The sequence below is a fragment of the Triticum urartu genome, chromosome 7A (genome assembly GCF_056163025.1).
Source record: "Triticum urartu cultivar PI428250 chromosome 7A, HENAU_Tu73, whole genome shotgun sequence".
Taxonomy (NCBI): Eukaryota; Viridiplantae; Streptophyta; class Magnoliopsida; order Poales; family Poaceae; genus Triticum; species Triticum urartu.
This window is the reverse complement of record NC_141879.1, coordinates 329,983,517-330,000,590: the sequence shown is the minus strand read 5'-3', so window position 1 is coordinate 330,000,590 and position 17,074 is coordinate 329,983,517. Positions and strand designations below refer to the sequence as shown.

The following is a 17,074-nucleotide window of genomic DNA, read 5'->3' as shown; positions in this document are numbered from 1 at the left end:
CTAGTTGTATTGATTGACAAAAAAATTCTTATTTTTCCTGTTGCCCCTTGGGCTCTTGACCTGTACTCCCTTGTATATGGGATGAAAGCAGTACTAACTGAATTTCGTCAATAAAAAAATTAGCCATTGCAGGCCATGGGTGGGCTATTCATGCGAGGATATACCAAGACTGCCACTATCAGCATCAGATACTCCCTCCGTCACATAATGTAAGACGTTTTTTAACACCAGTGTAGTGTCAAAAGGTATCTCATATTATGGGTCAGAGGGAGTATAATCTTATATTCCACATTTGCTTGGTTGATCAAAGGTTCGAATTTACAGGTCTGAAAATTCTTCCAAAAAAGGAACAGAGCCTAACCTCTATGTTGCAATACAATGACATCGTTACAACGAAACAAGCTGATTATAAATACTAGTTGTAACTCTTGCAAATGTAAAAATATGCCTGTCACCCAGATGGAACATTGCTTAGTAAGCGTTACAATTCAATAGGTATAGTATCATCCTTGCACGCATTGACCGGTGCCCAGCCACTGTACTTTTCAGATGTCCTTTATCCAAAGGAGCACTGCATGAAACAAACCATCCATCAATCTTTTGCAGAGGCAAGGCAGGTTTTGCAATAAAGTGTTAAGTATAGAAAAGAAAGAGCCAAGGCACCACAAGTCCACAACTCTTACCACAATAAAGTTCACTAAAGTTAACACGTCATGGTGCTCGTGCAAGTTAAAGGGCCACCAATATAAACATGTAGGAATCCGAGTGAAGACACTCACAAAATCAGGGGCAGGGATAGGCTTCAAGGACAGGGATTATGATCTAGTGTCTAGCATGCGCACATTTATGGCGATGGGAGGCCAAGGGGATGTTCAATGCAAGCTAGCTAAATGAGGAAGTAAAAGAAACATAAGCAACCTCACAATTGAACACTCTCAAGTCTGCTCTATAGGATCAGATAGACGGTGCACTGTGCTGATTGCCACAGTTCTCCGTATTGCGTAACTGACACTGATTGAAATTTTTGGTTGATTATATACCCTATATGTTATGGCAGCATCACACCAAGCATGGTTGGCACTATTCAAGTGGTTCCAATCACAAGATCAAAAGTCAAGCAATTGCACCTGCAGATAGTCAGATGGTGGGTCTTCTCCTACTTGAGTTGCAACAATCTAAAGTTCACAAAACTGACCGCAGGCTGATATCTCTCCACTTTGTGTTACTTTTGAAAAGACGGGCATTGTCAACGCCAGGTTGTAAAGAGAAACAAGGCGTGTCAATTCTACCGACCCAATACTATGTTCAGGAGCTGCATCAATCTAAGTGGGATTTTGTAATAGGCCGAGCATTATTCACTAGGAGTAGGTGGAGTGGAATACAAAAGGTAACCTAATAGAGTTAAATAATACCCAGAGAAGAAAGAGACTTGTGAGCTTTGTTCCACCCCTAGGGTTAGAGCTTCTGAGCCACTCTAGGATTGGGGGAGTTCCTCCACCATTGTTCATATAACCACTTTTGTTTGCAAGAACCAAAGTGTGGCAATGTGAACCAAGCATGTAGGTCTTTCATCAGAGGCTATCACATTGGTGTGCGTTGTTGGAACACATCCATCAAGCAACTAGGGGTACAAATTTAAAGTTATGAAGATATTAGTTATCATTCCAAATAGATGAATCATAGCCTTAAGAAAAAGAAAATGGAAAATAAGTCAAAACAAGTTTATTTGAATACATTGGAAACCAACCAGTAACAACCCGAAATAAGCTATAAGCAAGGACTTGACATAATAAGAAAAAATATCAACCAAGTCCTGGATACTGCTTCCACTGCTTCTTTATTTTTATTTATTTAAAACAGGCCTTCCACAAAGTCACCAGAAACAACTACATGGTAGAACAATGTTTCTTTATTCCACAACTTCTCTCCATGGAATCATATGGGCAAATGATAAACCTGAAATGACACAAGGTCGGTGCTATGTACTCCCTTCGATCCAAAATAAATGCTGTGGTTTTTGTTCAAATTTAAACCAAGACCATGACACTTATTTTGGATCGGCGGGAGTATATCTTTAATTTTTTGTGCAAATTATGAACATATAGAATGGCTCAGTGCACTAAAAACATGCTGTGTCACTGTACTTCCAGGGCCCATGTGATTATTTAAAATTAAAACTATCATGTAATCTCAAAAGGAACTTACAGTCTTGTTCTACAGGGCTCAGCCCGGTACAACCCAATAGAGCTTTACTTGTGAAGAATACCCTTCTTTTGTGTTTTAGGTTTCTTCTGAATATGATTCTGAAAGATGGGAAATATGAAGAAAAAAATTAGAGCGGACAAGAAGACACGCGGACTTGGCTAAAGAAGGAAACATGGTATAAACCTTTTGTCTTTGTAGAGCCTCGACATCTGTCCTCTCCTTCCAATTGCTCTTCCGCAATTTAATAGGGCGATTCCCAACATACTTTCCTGAGAAAAGTGAGTTCCAAACAAAATAAGTACAAGTATATAACAGTAAACCAGATCATATTGATAAGTGACAGCAAGTGAATCAATAGAGCTCATTGGAAATGCTAACCATTCATTTCTTTTATTGCTGCAGCAAGGTCTGTAGGGTTTGAAAAACTGACGAATCCATAACCTTTTGTTTTGCCAGTCCTCTTATCTCTAACAACCTATAAGAAAGGGTGGTCATATACATCAGGTGCAAGCCAGATTTTGCAGATAGGAAAAAGCACACCGCAGCTACGTGTAACTCAATATCTTGGTCAGCCATAAACAGATCATGAAAGTTTAGTCTGTTTAGATAGTCCAACTAAACTACCAAAGCCTTATAGCTATATAGGTGAGGACCATGTTGTACGAAATCCATGAAACTGTGTAGCTTAGCCTAATAAATGAATACACACGCGCGCGCGCATACACCTAGGAGTACATACTCCCACCACCAAACTGCCCTCGCCAACGCAATACCGGGTGGCCCCATGCATGCCCGTTTAGCCTTCTGTTTTAAATAAACTACATAATTAACCACAGTCCAAGTCCCCTTTGCATGGATAAGGCTTACTTCCAAAACTGGTCTCGTGATAGTAGGGATTCTTATTGTGCATTGTTTGCCAAAATTAATACCAGGCAAGGCGGTTACTCGTCCGACGGTGCTCATCAAGACGATCTCCATCGGCATCATGAGACCCGGCAGTGTGCACCTCATCCCGCGGCCATCAGCGTGTCTAGGTGGGATGGTACCTGCGGCGACAACAAATGTCTTGGATGGCAAATTGCAAACGAAAGCTGCTGCTAGAGACGTGAGAAATATTCTTGCCCTTAATTCCAATTGAGTAGGTTGGATGCATGAGGTATTCTTGCTAATTCGCTGCATTCATCTACTACTTATCCCGCTCGATACAGATCAGAGTCAAGAAATCGTGCGGTCGGGCTGCTCAATAGCATTTAGCATACATGAGAAGGCTCCACGAGAAGTCCTGCAGCGTCTCGACAAGAAGGCTCCACGACGATGACGGCATGCGGCTAGTGATGGGCGATGAGGACAACATGAGGGCAACGACGGTTGTACGATGATGATGGACATGATCCACGTGGCTGCACACCGATGGTGATGGATGCAGGGCCATCTCTAGAAATCTGAGGCCCCGGTGCGAAATGTAAAATTAGGCCCTTAAATTTGAATATTTTTATACAACTAAAGTATATTTTTACTTAACTATATAACCTAGTGTCACTTCGTACTCCCTCCGTCCCAAATTACTTGTCGCTCAAATGGACGTATCTAATACAATTTCGGTTCTAGATGCATCCATTTGAGCGACAAGTAATTTGGGACGGAGGGAGTACTATTTATAAATATATCATGAATTAATGCAAAATAGTTTGTTTTTACTTAACTATATAACCTAGTGTTACTTCGTACTTTGTTTTTGCCACTCTAGTTTTTGCCCACTTTGCTTGTGCCACTCTAGAATTTGACATCTCACTTTTGCCACTCTTAGCTTTTGAAAATACATCACAAATGCCATTCAGTGGCAAAAACGATAATTTTTCATTTCACTTTTGCCACTCTTAGGTTTTGCAATGTATCACAATTGCCACTCTGAAAATTTTGCTTTTGCCACTGAACGGCAAAATTGATATATTGTCAAAAGCTAAGAGTGGCAAAAGTGAAATGTTAAATTCTAGAGTGGCATAAGCAAAGTGGGCAAAAGCTAGAGTGGCAAAAACAAAGTTTTCCCTTCAAGTATTTACAGGAGCATAGTATAGAAAGTTACCTAGAATTGGTGCCAGGCTTGAGGCGGCAAACCAGGCGCAGATGGGCTAACAAGTTTTGGATAGCGTTGTTCTGAGCTGGACCCGCTAGCGCAAGAGGTGGGCGTCTATTCCAAGCCTGCAGCGTGCAGCAGCCTATCTTCAGATCCAGCAGGGCAGCGCCGTTGCCACCGGCAAAGTTGAAGACACCATCACTGGAAGAAGACTACAACTCCAACAACATGACACACGACGCCAGCAGCCAGATTTCACGGCAAGGCAGTGAGATCTTTTCTTCTCTAGCATCAACGCCGGCCTCGGCATCGATGGCTGCCGCAGGGGTCCCTAGATCCTACCGCTTCCATTGCTCCGGTCACCGCCGCGCAGGAGATGTATTATTGACCGACTCGATGCGGGGTTGATTGGTTTTCGAGGTGGCGCGGAGTGAATTGGGTGAAATCTTGATTAGGGCAGAGCAACGCTTTCCCTTCCGGCCTAGACTCAACCTAGAAATGGGTGCATGCGTTCAGGGTGCTTGGGGCGTGGAGCGACTCAGGTCAGACATACGAACCAGGCGGTTCATCAGTTTTTCTTTTTTTGCGGTGCTCCGATTTTCTCTTCGATCGGGGGCCCCTCGATTTTGGGGGCCCTGTTCGGTCGCTCACCTCACACGCCCTCATCGACGGGCCTGGATGGATGCATTTTGCATGGGATGGCAGCCAAGTCTTGAACATGGAGCGCTGACGGGTGGCCATGCATGCAACGTAGCGCTCCACGTTCCTTTGGATCTCATATGCACAGGAGAGGCTTAATGGCACAAAGATGATAGCAAGATGATTGCACGCTAAATGTAGCTATGCGGAGTAAGCGTATCACTAAGGTGCACAATGAGCGTGGCCTGACAATTTTCAACTCGCTAGTCAATCGACGCCAAGATGGAAGCTCAAATGGAGGAGCTCAAAGCCCTCATCAAGACCGCCAAGAGATCTTCCTCATCTTCGAGAAGACGCTCAAGTACACATGCTTCCGGCCTATCATCTCCAGCAAGGTCACATCGGCATCGACACCATCAACGACAAGAACGTGAAGGTCAAGAGCTCAACACCAACCACCGCTCTACGACTTCACCATCTACCTTGGCATCTTCGCCAAGCGACTTCAAGGCATCTTTGCCTCTGGACATGTGGCATCTTCGCCGACAAGCACCTCAAGATTACGCTCAAGTGAAGCTCCCCAAGCTCAAGTCCGCGACTTCCACGAGCTAGACCTCAACACCGACCAGATCCATCCGTACGAGGCTTGTTAGAATCCCCTTCCTGCCCGTTAGTTCCTTTCTCTGATCCCCTCTTGATGCGGAGCATCCTATGGACATCACCATGTCAAGAGTCCGTTTGGCAAGTGACACACGCGACATCTACTTCACACACATAAAGGTGAATCATCCACGTATTCACTTGACCCCTTTCAGGATGGTATACTACTTGACACTCCTCTCGTGTGCATGCATAGGTATTACCGGAGCTTCACCATCAACAAGGAGTGCGAGTGCATGTGTATGCTTACACCATCCGCGAGGGAAGCATGGAAGAGAAGACAGAAGAAACGAGAAGATGGAGCGGCTGCCAGAGACAGGCCGGACATCCGGGTCCCCTCCCGGATCATCCAGGCTTCGGCCGAATCATCTGGACGAGCTCCCGGATCATCCGGCTAACTGCGTCCGAAGACACCCGAAGGCTTCCACCCAAAGCCGGATCATCCGGGACTCCGTCCGGATCATCCGGCCTTACCTGTGCGCAATGCGGCCCAAGTGGCCTTGTATCCCCTCCTCACTTACCCCTTCGTGGCTAGGACTATAAATAGACCTCCCCTTCCTCATTTCTAGGGTTAGTAAAGTTATAGCTCGTTCTAGTTGAGGTTTGCTCCTTACCTCTACTCCTCTTGAGAGAGAGGGACACTCCCATGGAGTTCAAGGCCTCCATGTGAGAAGATCCCGAGGGATTCAAGACCCCCATGCGGGAAGGATCTACCTATATCATCAAGACCTCATCTCCTCTTGGATTTGGGACGAACTCTACCTTGTATCTTTCCCTTTGATTGTTCATGTACCTTGTGGATCTTGTGTGTTTGATTGTCTACTGGATGTGTGATTGGACCTGTTCTTGAGTGTTCCTCTTGTGATTTCCCCCTCTTGTTCCTCCTCGTAGCACCCTCCAATTCGTGAACATCAAGACAAATCGGGTACTTTGGCCCGTACCCTTCATCATCTTGGTATCATGAGCCACGTTGACACGAATTTGGAGCCCCCCCCCCCATGTTCTAGCCTAATTTTGTTTGACTTCGTCGCAATTTGAAAATCCCCACCAAATTTTTTGCACTTTGTTGGTTCTTGTGAGATTTTGTTGTGTTTGATCCACGATTTTGTTGTTTGGCAAGTCGATCTTGGCTTTCCCCACCTCCCCACCACAAAATTCCTCCAAAATTTTTCTTTTCCCGTCAATTTTGACCCCCTGAAATCAAAAATTTCCGCCCAAATCGCGTCCCCGAGAGGAAATCCCGAGCAGTTTGACCTGCCCGGATCATCCGGACATCCTCCCAATCAGCTGGCCCCTTTCCCGGACGTCCGGCTAACCCACGCACCCAAACATCAACACCCGAGTTGACAAACCCGGATCATTCGGACCTACTCCTAGATGTCCGGCTACCCCTGAAACTGACACGACTGAATTCTTGTTTCGGTCATAACTAATTCATCCAGAGTCCAATTTTGACGTTCTTTAGCTCGTTTTGTAGCTATTGACATCCCACAAAAATACTTCCATCACCATTTGACTCCATCAATTTTTGTGTATTTTGGCATCTTTGCATAGGCCATCCACCAAACTTCCGCACCACAACCCAAAACTTCCGCAACCTAACCCATTTCGATCCCCATTGCATTTGTGGTTGCTTGAGTTGTGATTCGAGTCTTCTATGGTGTTTCGGCTACTTAGGGACGGCTACTTCTTCACAACCACCACCATACCATTCCACCAACTTTCCCCAATTTTGTTTGAGATTTTGAGTTGCGATTTTCCGTTTTCTAAGGTGTTTCGGCTAATTAGGAACGGTTTCTTCCTCCGTCACTCATCATCGCCACGGACTCAACAACGACCACTTCACCTTTTGACACCGCAACCGTAAGCAAGGACGGTAACCTCGACAACACCATTGTACATTTCCTTGCCATTGCATTGATAGCCCCGAGCCTATTGCGTACCTTTCCCATCGAGACTAGCGAGTTGAAAATTGTCGGGGCACGCTCATTGTGCATCTTAGTGATACACTTACTCCGCATAGCTACCTTTAGTGTGCAATCATCTTGCTATCATCTTTGTGCCATTAAGTGTCTCCCACGCATATCTAACATACTTGTCTCATATCTTGGCTCGAGCATCAAGCATAGTGGCAAAGCATACAAAAAAAGACGAAAAAGCTTTTAAGCAAAAGAGGAGATACAAAAGAGCATGTAAGCAATAGAACTAGCATTGAGCCATTTTGCATGGTACATCATATTGGATCATACATGCATAGCATACTTGGGACTAAAGACGGCATGTTTACTCTCATAGGTTGGTGCACAAGCGTATCTAGCCCATTTGAGCAATCAAGCTATTGTCTCTCTAGTATCCGTGCAACACGAGCTTTTGCGTGGTTACACATTTTGTGCTCATTCCTTGGTTGTGCGAATCCCACTTATCTATCAGTGTGTGTTCCTTGTGCCACAATATAGCTATTGATCTATTTGCTTTATTGCGATTTTGTGAATCTTCCTCGACCTTATTGATATCATTGACTAACACTTGCTTGAATTTTGTGCCACTTGTCCTAACAAAGCCACTCAATAAGCTTTATTTTGTAGGTGTGAGTGAACAAGTCATGTACCAATTTGACTATTCTCTCAATTCACATTGAGTGACACGGGATACATCCTCAACTTTGGGAAAAGGTATCTTGGTATTGTTTATCTCATTTCCTACTTACCTTTGCTCGAGTCTTGTGATGGATAGGCAAGCACATCTACTTCGGTCTACAACCACAGCGACGAGTTCAATGCCACGAAAAACTTCATTGACGCCAAGATGGATGCTCAAAGCCCTCATCAAGACCGCCAAGAGATCTTCCTCATCTTCAAGAAGACGCTCAAGTACACATGCTTCCGGCCTATCATCTCCGACAAGGTCACATCGGCATCGACACCATCAACGACAAGAACGTGAAGGTCAAGAGCTCAACACCAACCACCGCTCTACGACTTCACCATCTACCTTGCATCTTCGCCAAGTGACTTCAAGGCATCTTTGCCTTTGGACATGCGGCATCTTCGCCAATAAGCACCTCAAGATTACTCTCAAGTGAAGCTCCCCAAGCTCGAGTGCACGACTTCCACGAGCTACTACGACCTCGACACCGTCCATATCCATCCGTATGTTGCTTGTTTGAATCCCCTTCCTGCCCAATAGTTCCATTCTCTGATCCCCTCTTGATGCGAAGCATCCTACGAACATCACCATGTCAAGAGTCCGTTTGGCAAGTGACACGTGCGACATCTACTTCAAATACATAAAGGTGAATCGTCTCCTTTACACGTGTTCACTTACCCCTTCGAGCATGGCATACTACTTGACACTCCTCTCGTGTGCATGCATAGGTATTATCGGAGCTTCACCATCGACGAGGAGTGCGAGCGCATGTGTACGCTTACACCATCTGTGAGGGAAGCATGGAAGAGAAGACGGAAGGAAGGAGAAGACGGAGCGGCTGCTAGAGATAGGCTGGACATTCGGGTCCCCTCCCGGATCATTCGGGCTTCAGCCGAATCATTTGGACGTGCTCCCGAATCATCCGGCTAACTGCGTCCGAAGACACCCGAAGGCTTCCACCCAAAGCCGGATCATCCGGGACTCCGTCTCGATCATCCGAAAGATGCCCGGATCATTCGGCCTTGCCTGTGCGCAATGCGGCCCAAGTGGCCTTGTATCCCCTCCTCACTTACCCCTTTGTGGCTAGGACTATAAATAGACCTCCCCCTCCTCATTTCTAGGGTTAGCAAAGTTACAGCTCATTCTAGTTGAGGTTTGCTCCTTACCTCTACTCCTCTTGAGAGAGAGACACTCCCATGGAGTTCAAGGCCTCCATGTGAGAAGATCCCGAGGGATTCAAGACCCCCATGCGGGAAGGATCTACCTATATCATCAAGACCTCATCTCCTCTTGGATTTGGGATGAACTCTACCTTGTATCTTTCCCTTTGATTATTCATGTACCTTGTGGATCTTATGTGTTTGATTGTCTACTGGATGTGTGATTGGACTTGTTCTTGAGTGTTCCTCTTGTGATTTCCCCCTCTTGTTCCTCGTGTTCTTCGAGTTCCTCATAGTGTGACGCCCCAAGACCGACGCTCCAGAAGACTTCCATATTTTTGTGACCTCCGTGTGTTTCATTTGTGCTTGCTCTATTTATTTTTGCATTGCATCATGTCATCATGCCATCATGTCTTTTAATTTTGTAAAACTCGACTAAATAAATTGCATAGATCTTCGGTCCATTTAAACCGAGGGAATTCACATGGTGATTCTCTTTATAACATACCCTCTCGATATTTAGAGAGCTATAATAAATATTCCATTCTTTTGGACTTAACCATAACACACGTGCAAAAATAATTCCCATGCCTATTCCACTTCAAGTTTGACCTTCAAATCTTGTCCACAATTCTTTATCTCTTTTATTATCGAGGCTCCTCTAAAAAACCGAACAATTTTGTACCTTCTTTTTACCAAGTCCTAGTTCAAACCCATTTGAATTAAATTCAAATGAGTTTGAATTTACATCTTTCAATCATGGCCTTTTCTATTTTCTAGGAACAAACTCATTTTTATGAGTCTGGGAAACTTAACCGCATGTCCAAATTCTTCCTCTAACCTTCTCTTCTCTCTTTTCCTTTCTCTTAATTCTCTGTTAATGAAAAGAGAAGGAAATAGGGGAGAGGGAGAAGAGAGTCCAGCCCAGCTGGGCCTCTCACCGACCCAACCTTCCCCACAACCCATCAGCCAGCTAGGCCTCCCAGCTACTGCACCTAGGCCCATTTGCCCCTAGGCCCAACCGGCGCCCTTCCTAACCCTAGCCGCCAGGGAGCCCGATTCCTCTCTCTTGATCTCACCTTCTCCCTCCAGGCAGCGCTGCCACACCCGTCATCCCTCTCCCTCGATCCCCATCTCTCCTTCTCTCGCTCGTCTCCCCAGCCTCTCCTGCCTGATCCCCATCGACACTCTCTCCCTCTCATCCTCCCACACCGCCGCCACTTCATGCCCGCGCAGCCAGTGCCAGGGGTAGGCGCCGCGTTCGATCCACAATGCCTGCGCCTCCTCCTTTCTCTTCTGCCACCATGACGCACCCGCGCCACCGGGCTCCTCCCCTCAAACCCTGACCTCGGCCTTCGGCCATGGCACCGCGCCGACAACCACCAGCAGGATGCCGCCCTGCGTGCATTTTGCCCCTTCGGAACGGCAAGGTGGGTCTCTACCGTTGACGAGGTTCCGATAAGACCGTCAAGTGAACGACTACTTCCACGACGATACGAGAACAACTACCGTCGACGTGCATTTTGCCAAGTACCACTACCGTCGACCCTCGAAGACTCCGTGAACGCCGAGTTCCTCGCCGTGACCCCGAACATCTACGAAAACTTGTGCGACTAAGAACGTGAACGACTACCGTCGACCCCGAGTGACTCGGATTCATCAAGTCCCTCTACGAAACGTGTATCACTACTTCCATTACCGACGCCGTGTACCACTACTTCCACTACGACCGTCCCGAGAACGCCTACTTCCTCTACATTGCACCGAACCCGAACCGTCCCGTTTGCACGCTTCGAAGGTATAACCCCGAGACGACGCCCATGATTGAATGCATGTGAGTCGTATGAGATGAACCCCGCGTTTGCACCGTGTCCGAAATTGTCGCTTGCATGTTCCTCCTTGTTGCCATGCCGTCCACCCGTGGGAACCCGGTAACCGGGATCACCCCACCATCTTTTGCACGCTCCCGCCACACTTCCTTTGCATCGGTATCTCCATGAGCTACCGGAACCGATATGTTGTCGTGGCATCATTTTCGGATTAGTTGTCGTGGCCCCCTTTTCCTTCCGCCATGGCGACAAATGCTTCATAACATGCTCATGTCAACATTTTCTTAAAATTGCATAAAACTTGTATATGTCATCCTCATCATGATAACAACATTTAAAATGTTTAAAATTGTTGTTTGCATTAAATTGCTAAATATGCATATGGGGATTTTCCGGAATTGTTGTTTGTTGTTCCGGCCTCATTTAAAATGCCTAAATAGCTAGTTTACTTATGCCTCACCTCTTGCCATGTTTAACCAACATGTAACATTGTTGAGTACATAAACAAGAGGAAACTAAATAACCGATTGTGGTGTTTCGTCAATATGCAACTCGTTGCATATTGAACTTCACTTAATTTGTAGTGTTGTTTGTGCACTTTGCCATGCCATGCTTATTTAAACCGGACATGCATCATCCTTGGTTGTGCATCATGCCATGCTTGTGATGGTTGTTTACCATGTTGTTTGCTTCTTTCCGGTTGCGCTTCGCCTTGATAGTTCCGGTTACGTTGCGTTTGTGAGGATTCGCGCGACTACGTCCGTTTGTCTTCTTCATGGACTCGTTCTTCTTCCTTGCGGGATCTCAGGCAAGATGACCATACCCTCGATATCACTTTTATCTTTGCTTGCTAGTTGTTCGTTATATCGCTATGTCGCGCTACCTACCACTTGTTTATCATGCCTCCCATATTGCCATGTCAAGCCTCTCACCCACCTTCCTAGCAAACCGTTGTTTGGCTAAGTTACTGCTTTTGCCCAGCCCCTCTTATAGCATTGCTAGTTGCAGGTGCCGTGCAGGTTGTTCCCTGTTGGAACATGGATATGTTGGGATATCACTATATCTATTGTTTAATTAATGCATCTATATACTTGGTAAAGGGTGGAAGGCTCGTCCTTATGCCTGGTGTTTTGTTCCACTCTTACCGTCCTAGTTTCCGTCATACTGGTGTTATGTTCCTTGATTTTGCGTCCCTAACACAATGAGGGCTATGGGACCCTCTTGACAGTTTGCTTTGAATAAAACTCCTCCAGCAAGGCCCAACCTTGGTTTTACATTTGCCTAACAACCTATAACTTTCCCTTGGGGTTGCAAACCCGAGGGTCATCTTTATTTTAACCCCCCCCCCCACCAGTGCTCCTCTGAGTGTTGGTCCGAAACGAGCAGCCTGCGGGGCCACCTCGGGGAAACTTGAGGGCTGGTTTTACTCGTAGCCTGACCTATCCGGTGTGCCCTGAGAACGAGATATGTGCAGCTCCTATCGGGATTTGTCGGCACATTCGGGCAGTCTTGCTGGTTTAGTTTTACCATTGTCGAAATGTCTTGTGCATCGGGATTCCGAGCCTGATCGGGTGTCCCGCGATGAAGGATTGTCTCCACGGATCATGAGCTTGTGATGGGCTAAGTTGGGACACCCCTGCAGGGTATAAACTTTCAAGAGCCGTGCCCGCGGTTATGTGGCAGATGGGAATTTGTTAATATCTGGTTGTAGAGAACTTGACGCTTAACTTAATTAAAATGAATCAACCGCGTGCGTAGCCGTGATGGTCTCTTTTCGGCGGAGTCCGGGAAGTGAACACGGTCTTGTGTTATGTTTGAACGTAAGTAGTTTCAGGATCACTTCTAGCTTCACGACCGTTGCGTAGCTTCTCACCTTACTCTTATTTGCGTGTGTTAGCCACCATATTTGCTTAGCGCTTCTGCAGCTCCACCTCATTATCGTATCCTACCCATAAGCTTAAATGGTCTTGATCTCGCAGGTGTGAGATTGATGAGTCCTCGCAACTCACAAATACTTCCAAACAGTTGCAGGTGCCGATGATACCAGTGCAGGTGACGCAACCAAGCTCAAGTGGGAGCTCGATGAAGATCTTGGTCGTTGTTATGTGTCTTTTTCCGGTTGATCAGTAGTGGTGCCCAGTTGGGACGTTCGGGGATCTAGCATTTGGGTTGTCTTCTTTTATTTTGGTTCCATAGTTGGACCTTGATTGTACTCTGGATGATGTATGTTTAACTTGTTATTTGTGTGAAGTGGCGATTGTAAGCCAACTCTTTATCCCTTTCTTATTCAGTACATGGGATTGTGTGAAGATTACCCCTCTTGCGACAAAACCACGATGCGGTTATGCCTCTAAGTCGTGCCTCGACACGTGGGAGATATAGCCGCATCGTGGGCGTTACACATAGCCCCCTCCAATTCGTGAATATCGGGACAAATCAGTGTACTTTGGCATGTACTCTACATCACCTCTCGTCTTTGGTTATTTACTCACGATTGCAGTTGATTGCAGCCGATTCCATGGGTGCGGCGGCGCTAGCGGGGATGGACGAGCTGAGCATGCCACAGCATGCATTGGGGGTCCTAGAGGCACCACACAACGTCGTTGAAGGCCACCGGCGGACGACGGGAGGAGCGGCGCATAAGGGGCGGTGCAGAGCAGCGAATACTATGGAGGTTCACTGGAGAGGAAGCACTGAAGGCGGCAACCGGCGGTGGGTTTGTGGCTGTTTTTTAACAGCGATACTTCATTTTTGTAAGTGTCTAATTGAGCCTGACTTGTTCCATGTCTACGGATTGTCTCATTCCATGTCTTGACATGCTTTTGCTACTTATGATTCACGTTCATGTTATTTACTTGTCAAGTATGAGTATGTCTTGTGAGTACGAAAGTTCTCATCGGGGATTCCAATCCTAATATCTTTGCAGGTGAGTCCAGCATACGTGAGTACTTTGATTCCGGTCACGTAGGCGACGCCTAGTTGTTAGGTCACTCGGTTCGTTAGCTCAATCCGGGTTGTTACTTTTGGGCGGGGTGGCATGGCTGTCATCCCATGTTTATGCTTTTATCATTGCCTTGTTATTATGACCGGCCTTAAAGCCGTTTGTTTGTAATTATCTACCTCTCATGTATTGCCCTTTGGATCCCAAATGTGAAGTCAAACGATAAGGGGTGATCGCTCGTCCAATCTTGCCTGAATTGGCCTCTTTGGATTACAGGAATTTGAAAACGTAGGAGCAGGAAAAACGCAGGATTGAGATGTCATGTACCATGGAATCCTACAGGATTTCAAAACATAAGAATACTGAAGCATGTACCTTTGGTGGAGGACAGTAAACGAAGACTGGAATTTCAGATGATTTGAGGAAACAGGGTAGAGAGAGATCGAGTGAAAGTGCATTGGACTTCGCAAAGGAAAAATGAGGTTTGAGCTCATGTTAAGATTCGTATGTAATGGGAGGCATAGGAATGGAATTTAGTAGTCACAATCCTATGATCCAAAGGGCTTTCATAGGGGGGGGGGGGAATCCTTAGGATTCAATCCTCCAATGTTCCCATGAAAATTGTACAATCCAAAGAGGCCCTTTTAAATTATGTGAACCAATGTGGTCACTGGTGCATCAGAAATAATGTTCAACTTTTGCTATCTTGATTTATATTATCTAACTTATGCATCTAGCTAAATTCATTCCTAGGAAGTGTAAATTTTGGGTTGTACACTAGTCCAGATTATTTTTTGTTGAGGACATATCTTTAGTTGGTGCAGAAGTGAAAGAGAAGCCGTTCAAGTACCCTCTCTAGTCTCAAAACCTTGTTACCAGGGATAAGTAGATTCAGAACTTTTACACTTGACCAAAATATCATTTTAGATATTTGAAACACATATAAATTATTTTGTCAAGCAAAATACTGTCATGATATTAAACCTCTGTGTTATTTAGAAATGTAGTATTGTAACAGAAACTTGTGAATAAATTGAGACTGCGACACTGAACAGTGGAGAAATAATAAGAATTTAGTGGACGCGAGGAAGTTGTTACCTTTGCCATATTGAAGGAGGGGAACCGCGAAAAGGCTTTTGAGAGAACATCGTCATTAACTTCGTTACCTAGATCTCCACAAAACAACCTGTAGTCATCTGTAAAAAAATCGAACAGAATGAGCAATTGGGGAAAGTAAATTTATGGATGAACTGTAAACTGAAAGAGTATGAGAGAGGATATACTTTCGGGCCACTCGGTGAGGGTAGGATCCTCCCAGGACTGTCCGGCTGCACGACGAGGTATTGTCTTCTTCTTGGCGGCAGCGTCGGAGGAGGAGGCGGAGGCCCTGGCAGCAGAGGGGTCGAGGACGTCGCTGGTGGCGAGGGCGGCCTTGACGCTCTCGAGCGCCTCGGGGGTGATGGTCTGCGCGTCCCGCTGGAAGAGCTGCTGCGCTTGCTGCAGCTGCTGGTACTGGTAGGTCGCCACCGGCTGCTGCTGCTGCAGGTGGAAAGGGAGCGGGAAATAGCTGCCCCCCGCCGGAAGCGCGGATGACGAAGAACCGGGAGGTGGAGGAGGAGGAGGATTAGGGTTCCGAGGATCCGACGACATCTGCTCCAATCCAATCACCCCACAAAAAAAAATTCCTCGCTTTGAGAGAGGAGGCTAGGGTTAGGGGTTCCTTCCTTCCCTGCCGATGCAATCGAAAGGAAACTAGGATTGGATCCTCTCTTTTTTTTTCGCCCCCACTTTACCAGTCCGTTGAGATAGCAATGAACTGCTTGGGCGCTCTTTTCTCAAAAAAAAAAAAAGAAAAAAAACCTGGTTGGGCGTTCATTTCTCTTCTCTATTATTAAAGGGGATTGAACGTCGTGATGGTTCGACCTTCCCTCGTGATTTGACCACCTCGTTCGATCTCCCGCCTTGTACAACAACCATCGCTCGGTGTCCCACACGGCCACACAAAATCCAGCCCGCAAGCCCATGTACCATCGATACTGCATTGGACGTGGCCCACCCCGTGTTGAACGTGGCCCGGAAACCAGCCCACACTTCCTCCCATCCCAGACCGAATACAGAGAGAGAGAGATTGTCGCTGACACGCACTCACGTCTCTGTCTCCCCCAACTCCCAACTCACTCCCGATCCCGACCCCATCTTTCTCCAGGAAAAGTCGCCGCTGCCGCCGGTTGTGCTCGTCGCCCCGCCACCTTTCCATCCGCCGCCATGCGCCTTTCTGGATCAAGGTGAGGGATGCCTCCCATCCCGTGCGCCCGCCTTGGAAGGGAGGGGGAGAGAAAGACAGAGATAAGAAAGAGGGAGGGGCGGACAGCGGCGACGTTGGCCTAATCGCCGACAGAGGAAGATGAGGTTGTGGTTCCAAAGCGTGACGGGTCGGCGCTGCTGATTCACGGCTGTCGACTTCCTTGTTTGCTTCTGGCTGCGGGCGCGGCGCACCTTGCCTTCATGTCACCAAGAAGGTCTGCAGTCCATCATCATCCGACGTAAAACTTCAGGGCGGCCACCAGAAAGATCATGATATGCCGCCATTATGCAGGAGCTCTCGGTTATGGTGAGACAGAAACTCCAGAATACTTACACTTATAGCTATATTGTGTCTCTTTTTTTCTTCCAGGCTTCATATTCATTGGTTTATATGATTTCTTAGGTTAGGATAATTTTTTTTGGATAATCCTGGTCTGAAACCTTGTGCAGAAGGAAAAATCTGCTTCCCAATCAAGCAGTTCATCAACAATAATGCCAAGATTAATAATAAGTTCAACAAGGAAGCCAAACAACTTTTTATAGTGTGCACTCTCACAAGTATTATGGTTGGTAGTTGTTCCCCTCTCCTGATCGAATGAATTATGGATGTCTCTAG

General features: G+C 46.4%; 1 protein-coding gene across 1 annotated transcript; it reads right to left on the bottom strand.

Annotated features, from left to right (window-relative positions):
• Positions 1-161: 161 nt before the first annotated feature.
• Positions 162-15,969, bottom strand: LOC125526039 (uncharacterized). Its single transcript, XM_048691065.2, has 6 exons — positions 15,438-15,969; positions 15,253-15,350; positions 2,584-2,680; positions 2,389-2,474; positions 2,206-2,303; positions 162-571 (listed from the first exon to the last, which is right to left on the bottom strand). Exons 1-5 carry the CDS (start codon positions 15,802-15,804, stop codon positions 2,250-2,252), a joined length of 702 nt encoding a protein of 233 aa, XP_048547022.1. The 5' UTR covers positions 15,805-15,969; the 3' UTR covers positions 162-571; positions 2,206-2,249.
• Positions 15,970-17,074: the final 1,105 nt, after the last annotated feature.

What these genes read in the sequence shown, in the direction of transcription:
- LOC125526039 (XM_048691065.2), bottom strand. Translation starts at nt 15,804, where the DNA reads ATGTCGTCGGATCCTCGGAACCCTAATCCTCCTCCTCCTCCACCTCCC. An exon ending in CCTCACCGAGTGGCCCGAAA is followed by an intron (nt 15,351 to 15,437) that starts GTATATCCTCTC and finishes ATTTTTTTACAG; the next exon opens with ATGACTACAGGTTGTTTTGT. An exon ending in AGGCTCTACAAAGACAAAAG is followed by an intron (nt 2,304 to 2,388) that starts GTTTATACCATG and finishes CCCATCTTTCAG; the next exon opens with AATCATATTCAGAAGAAACC.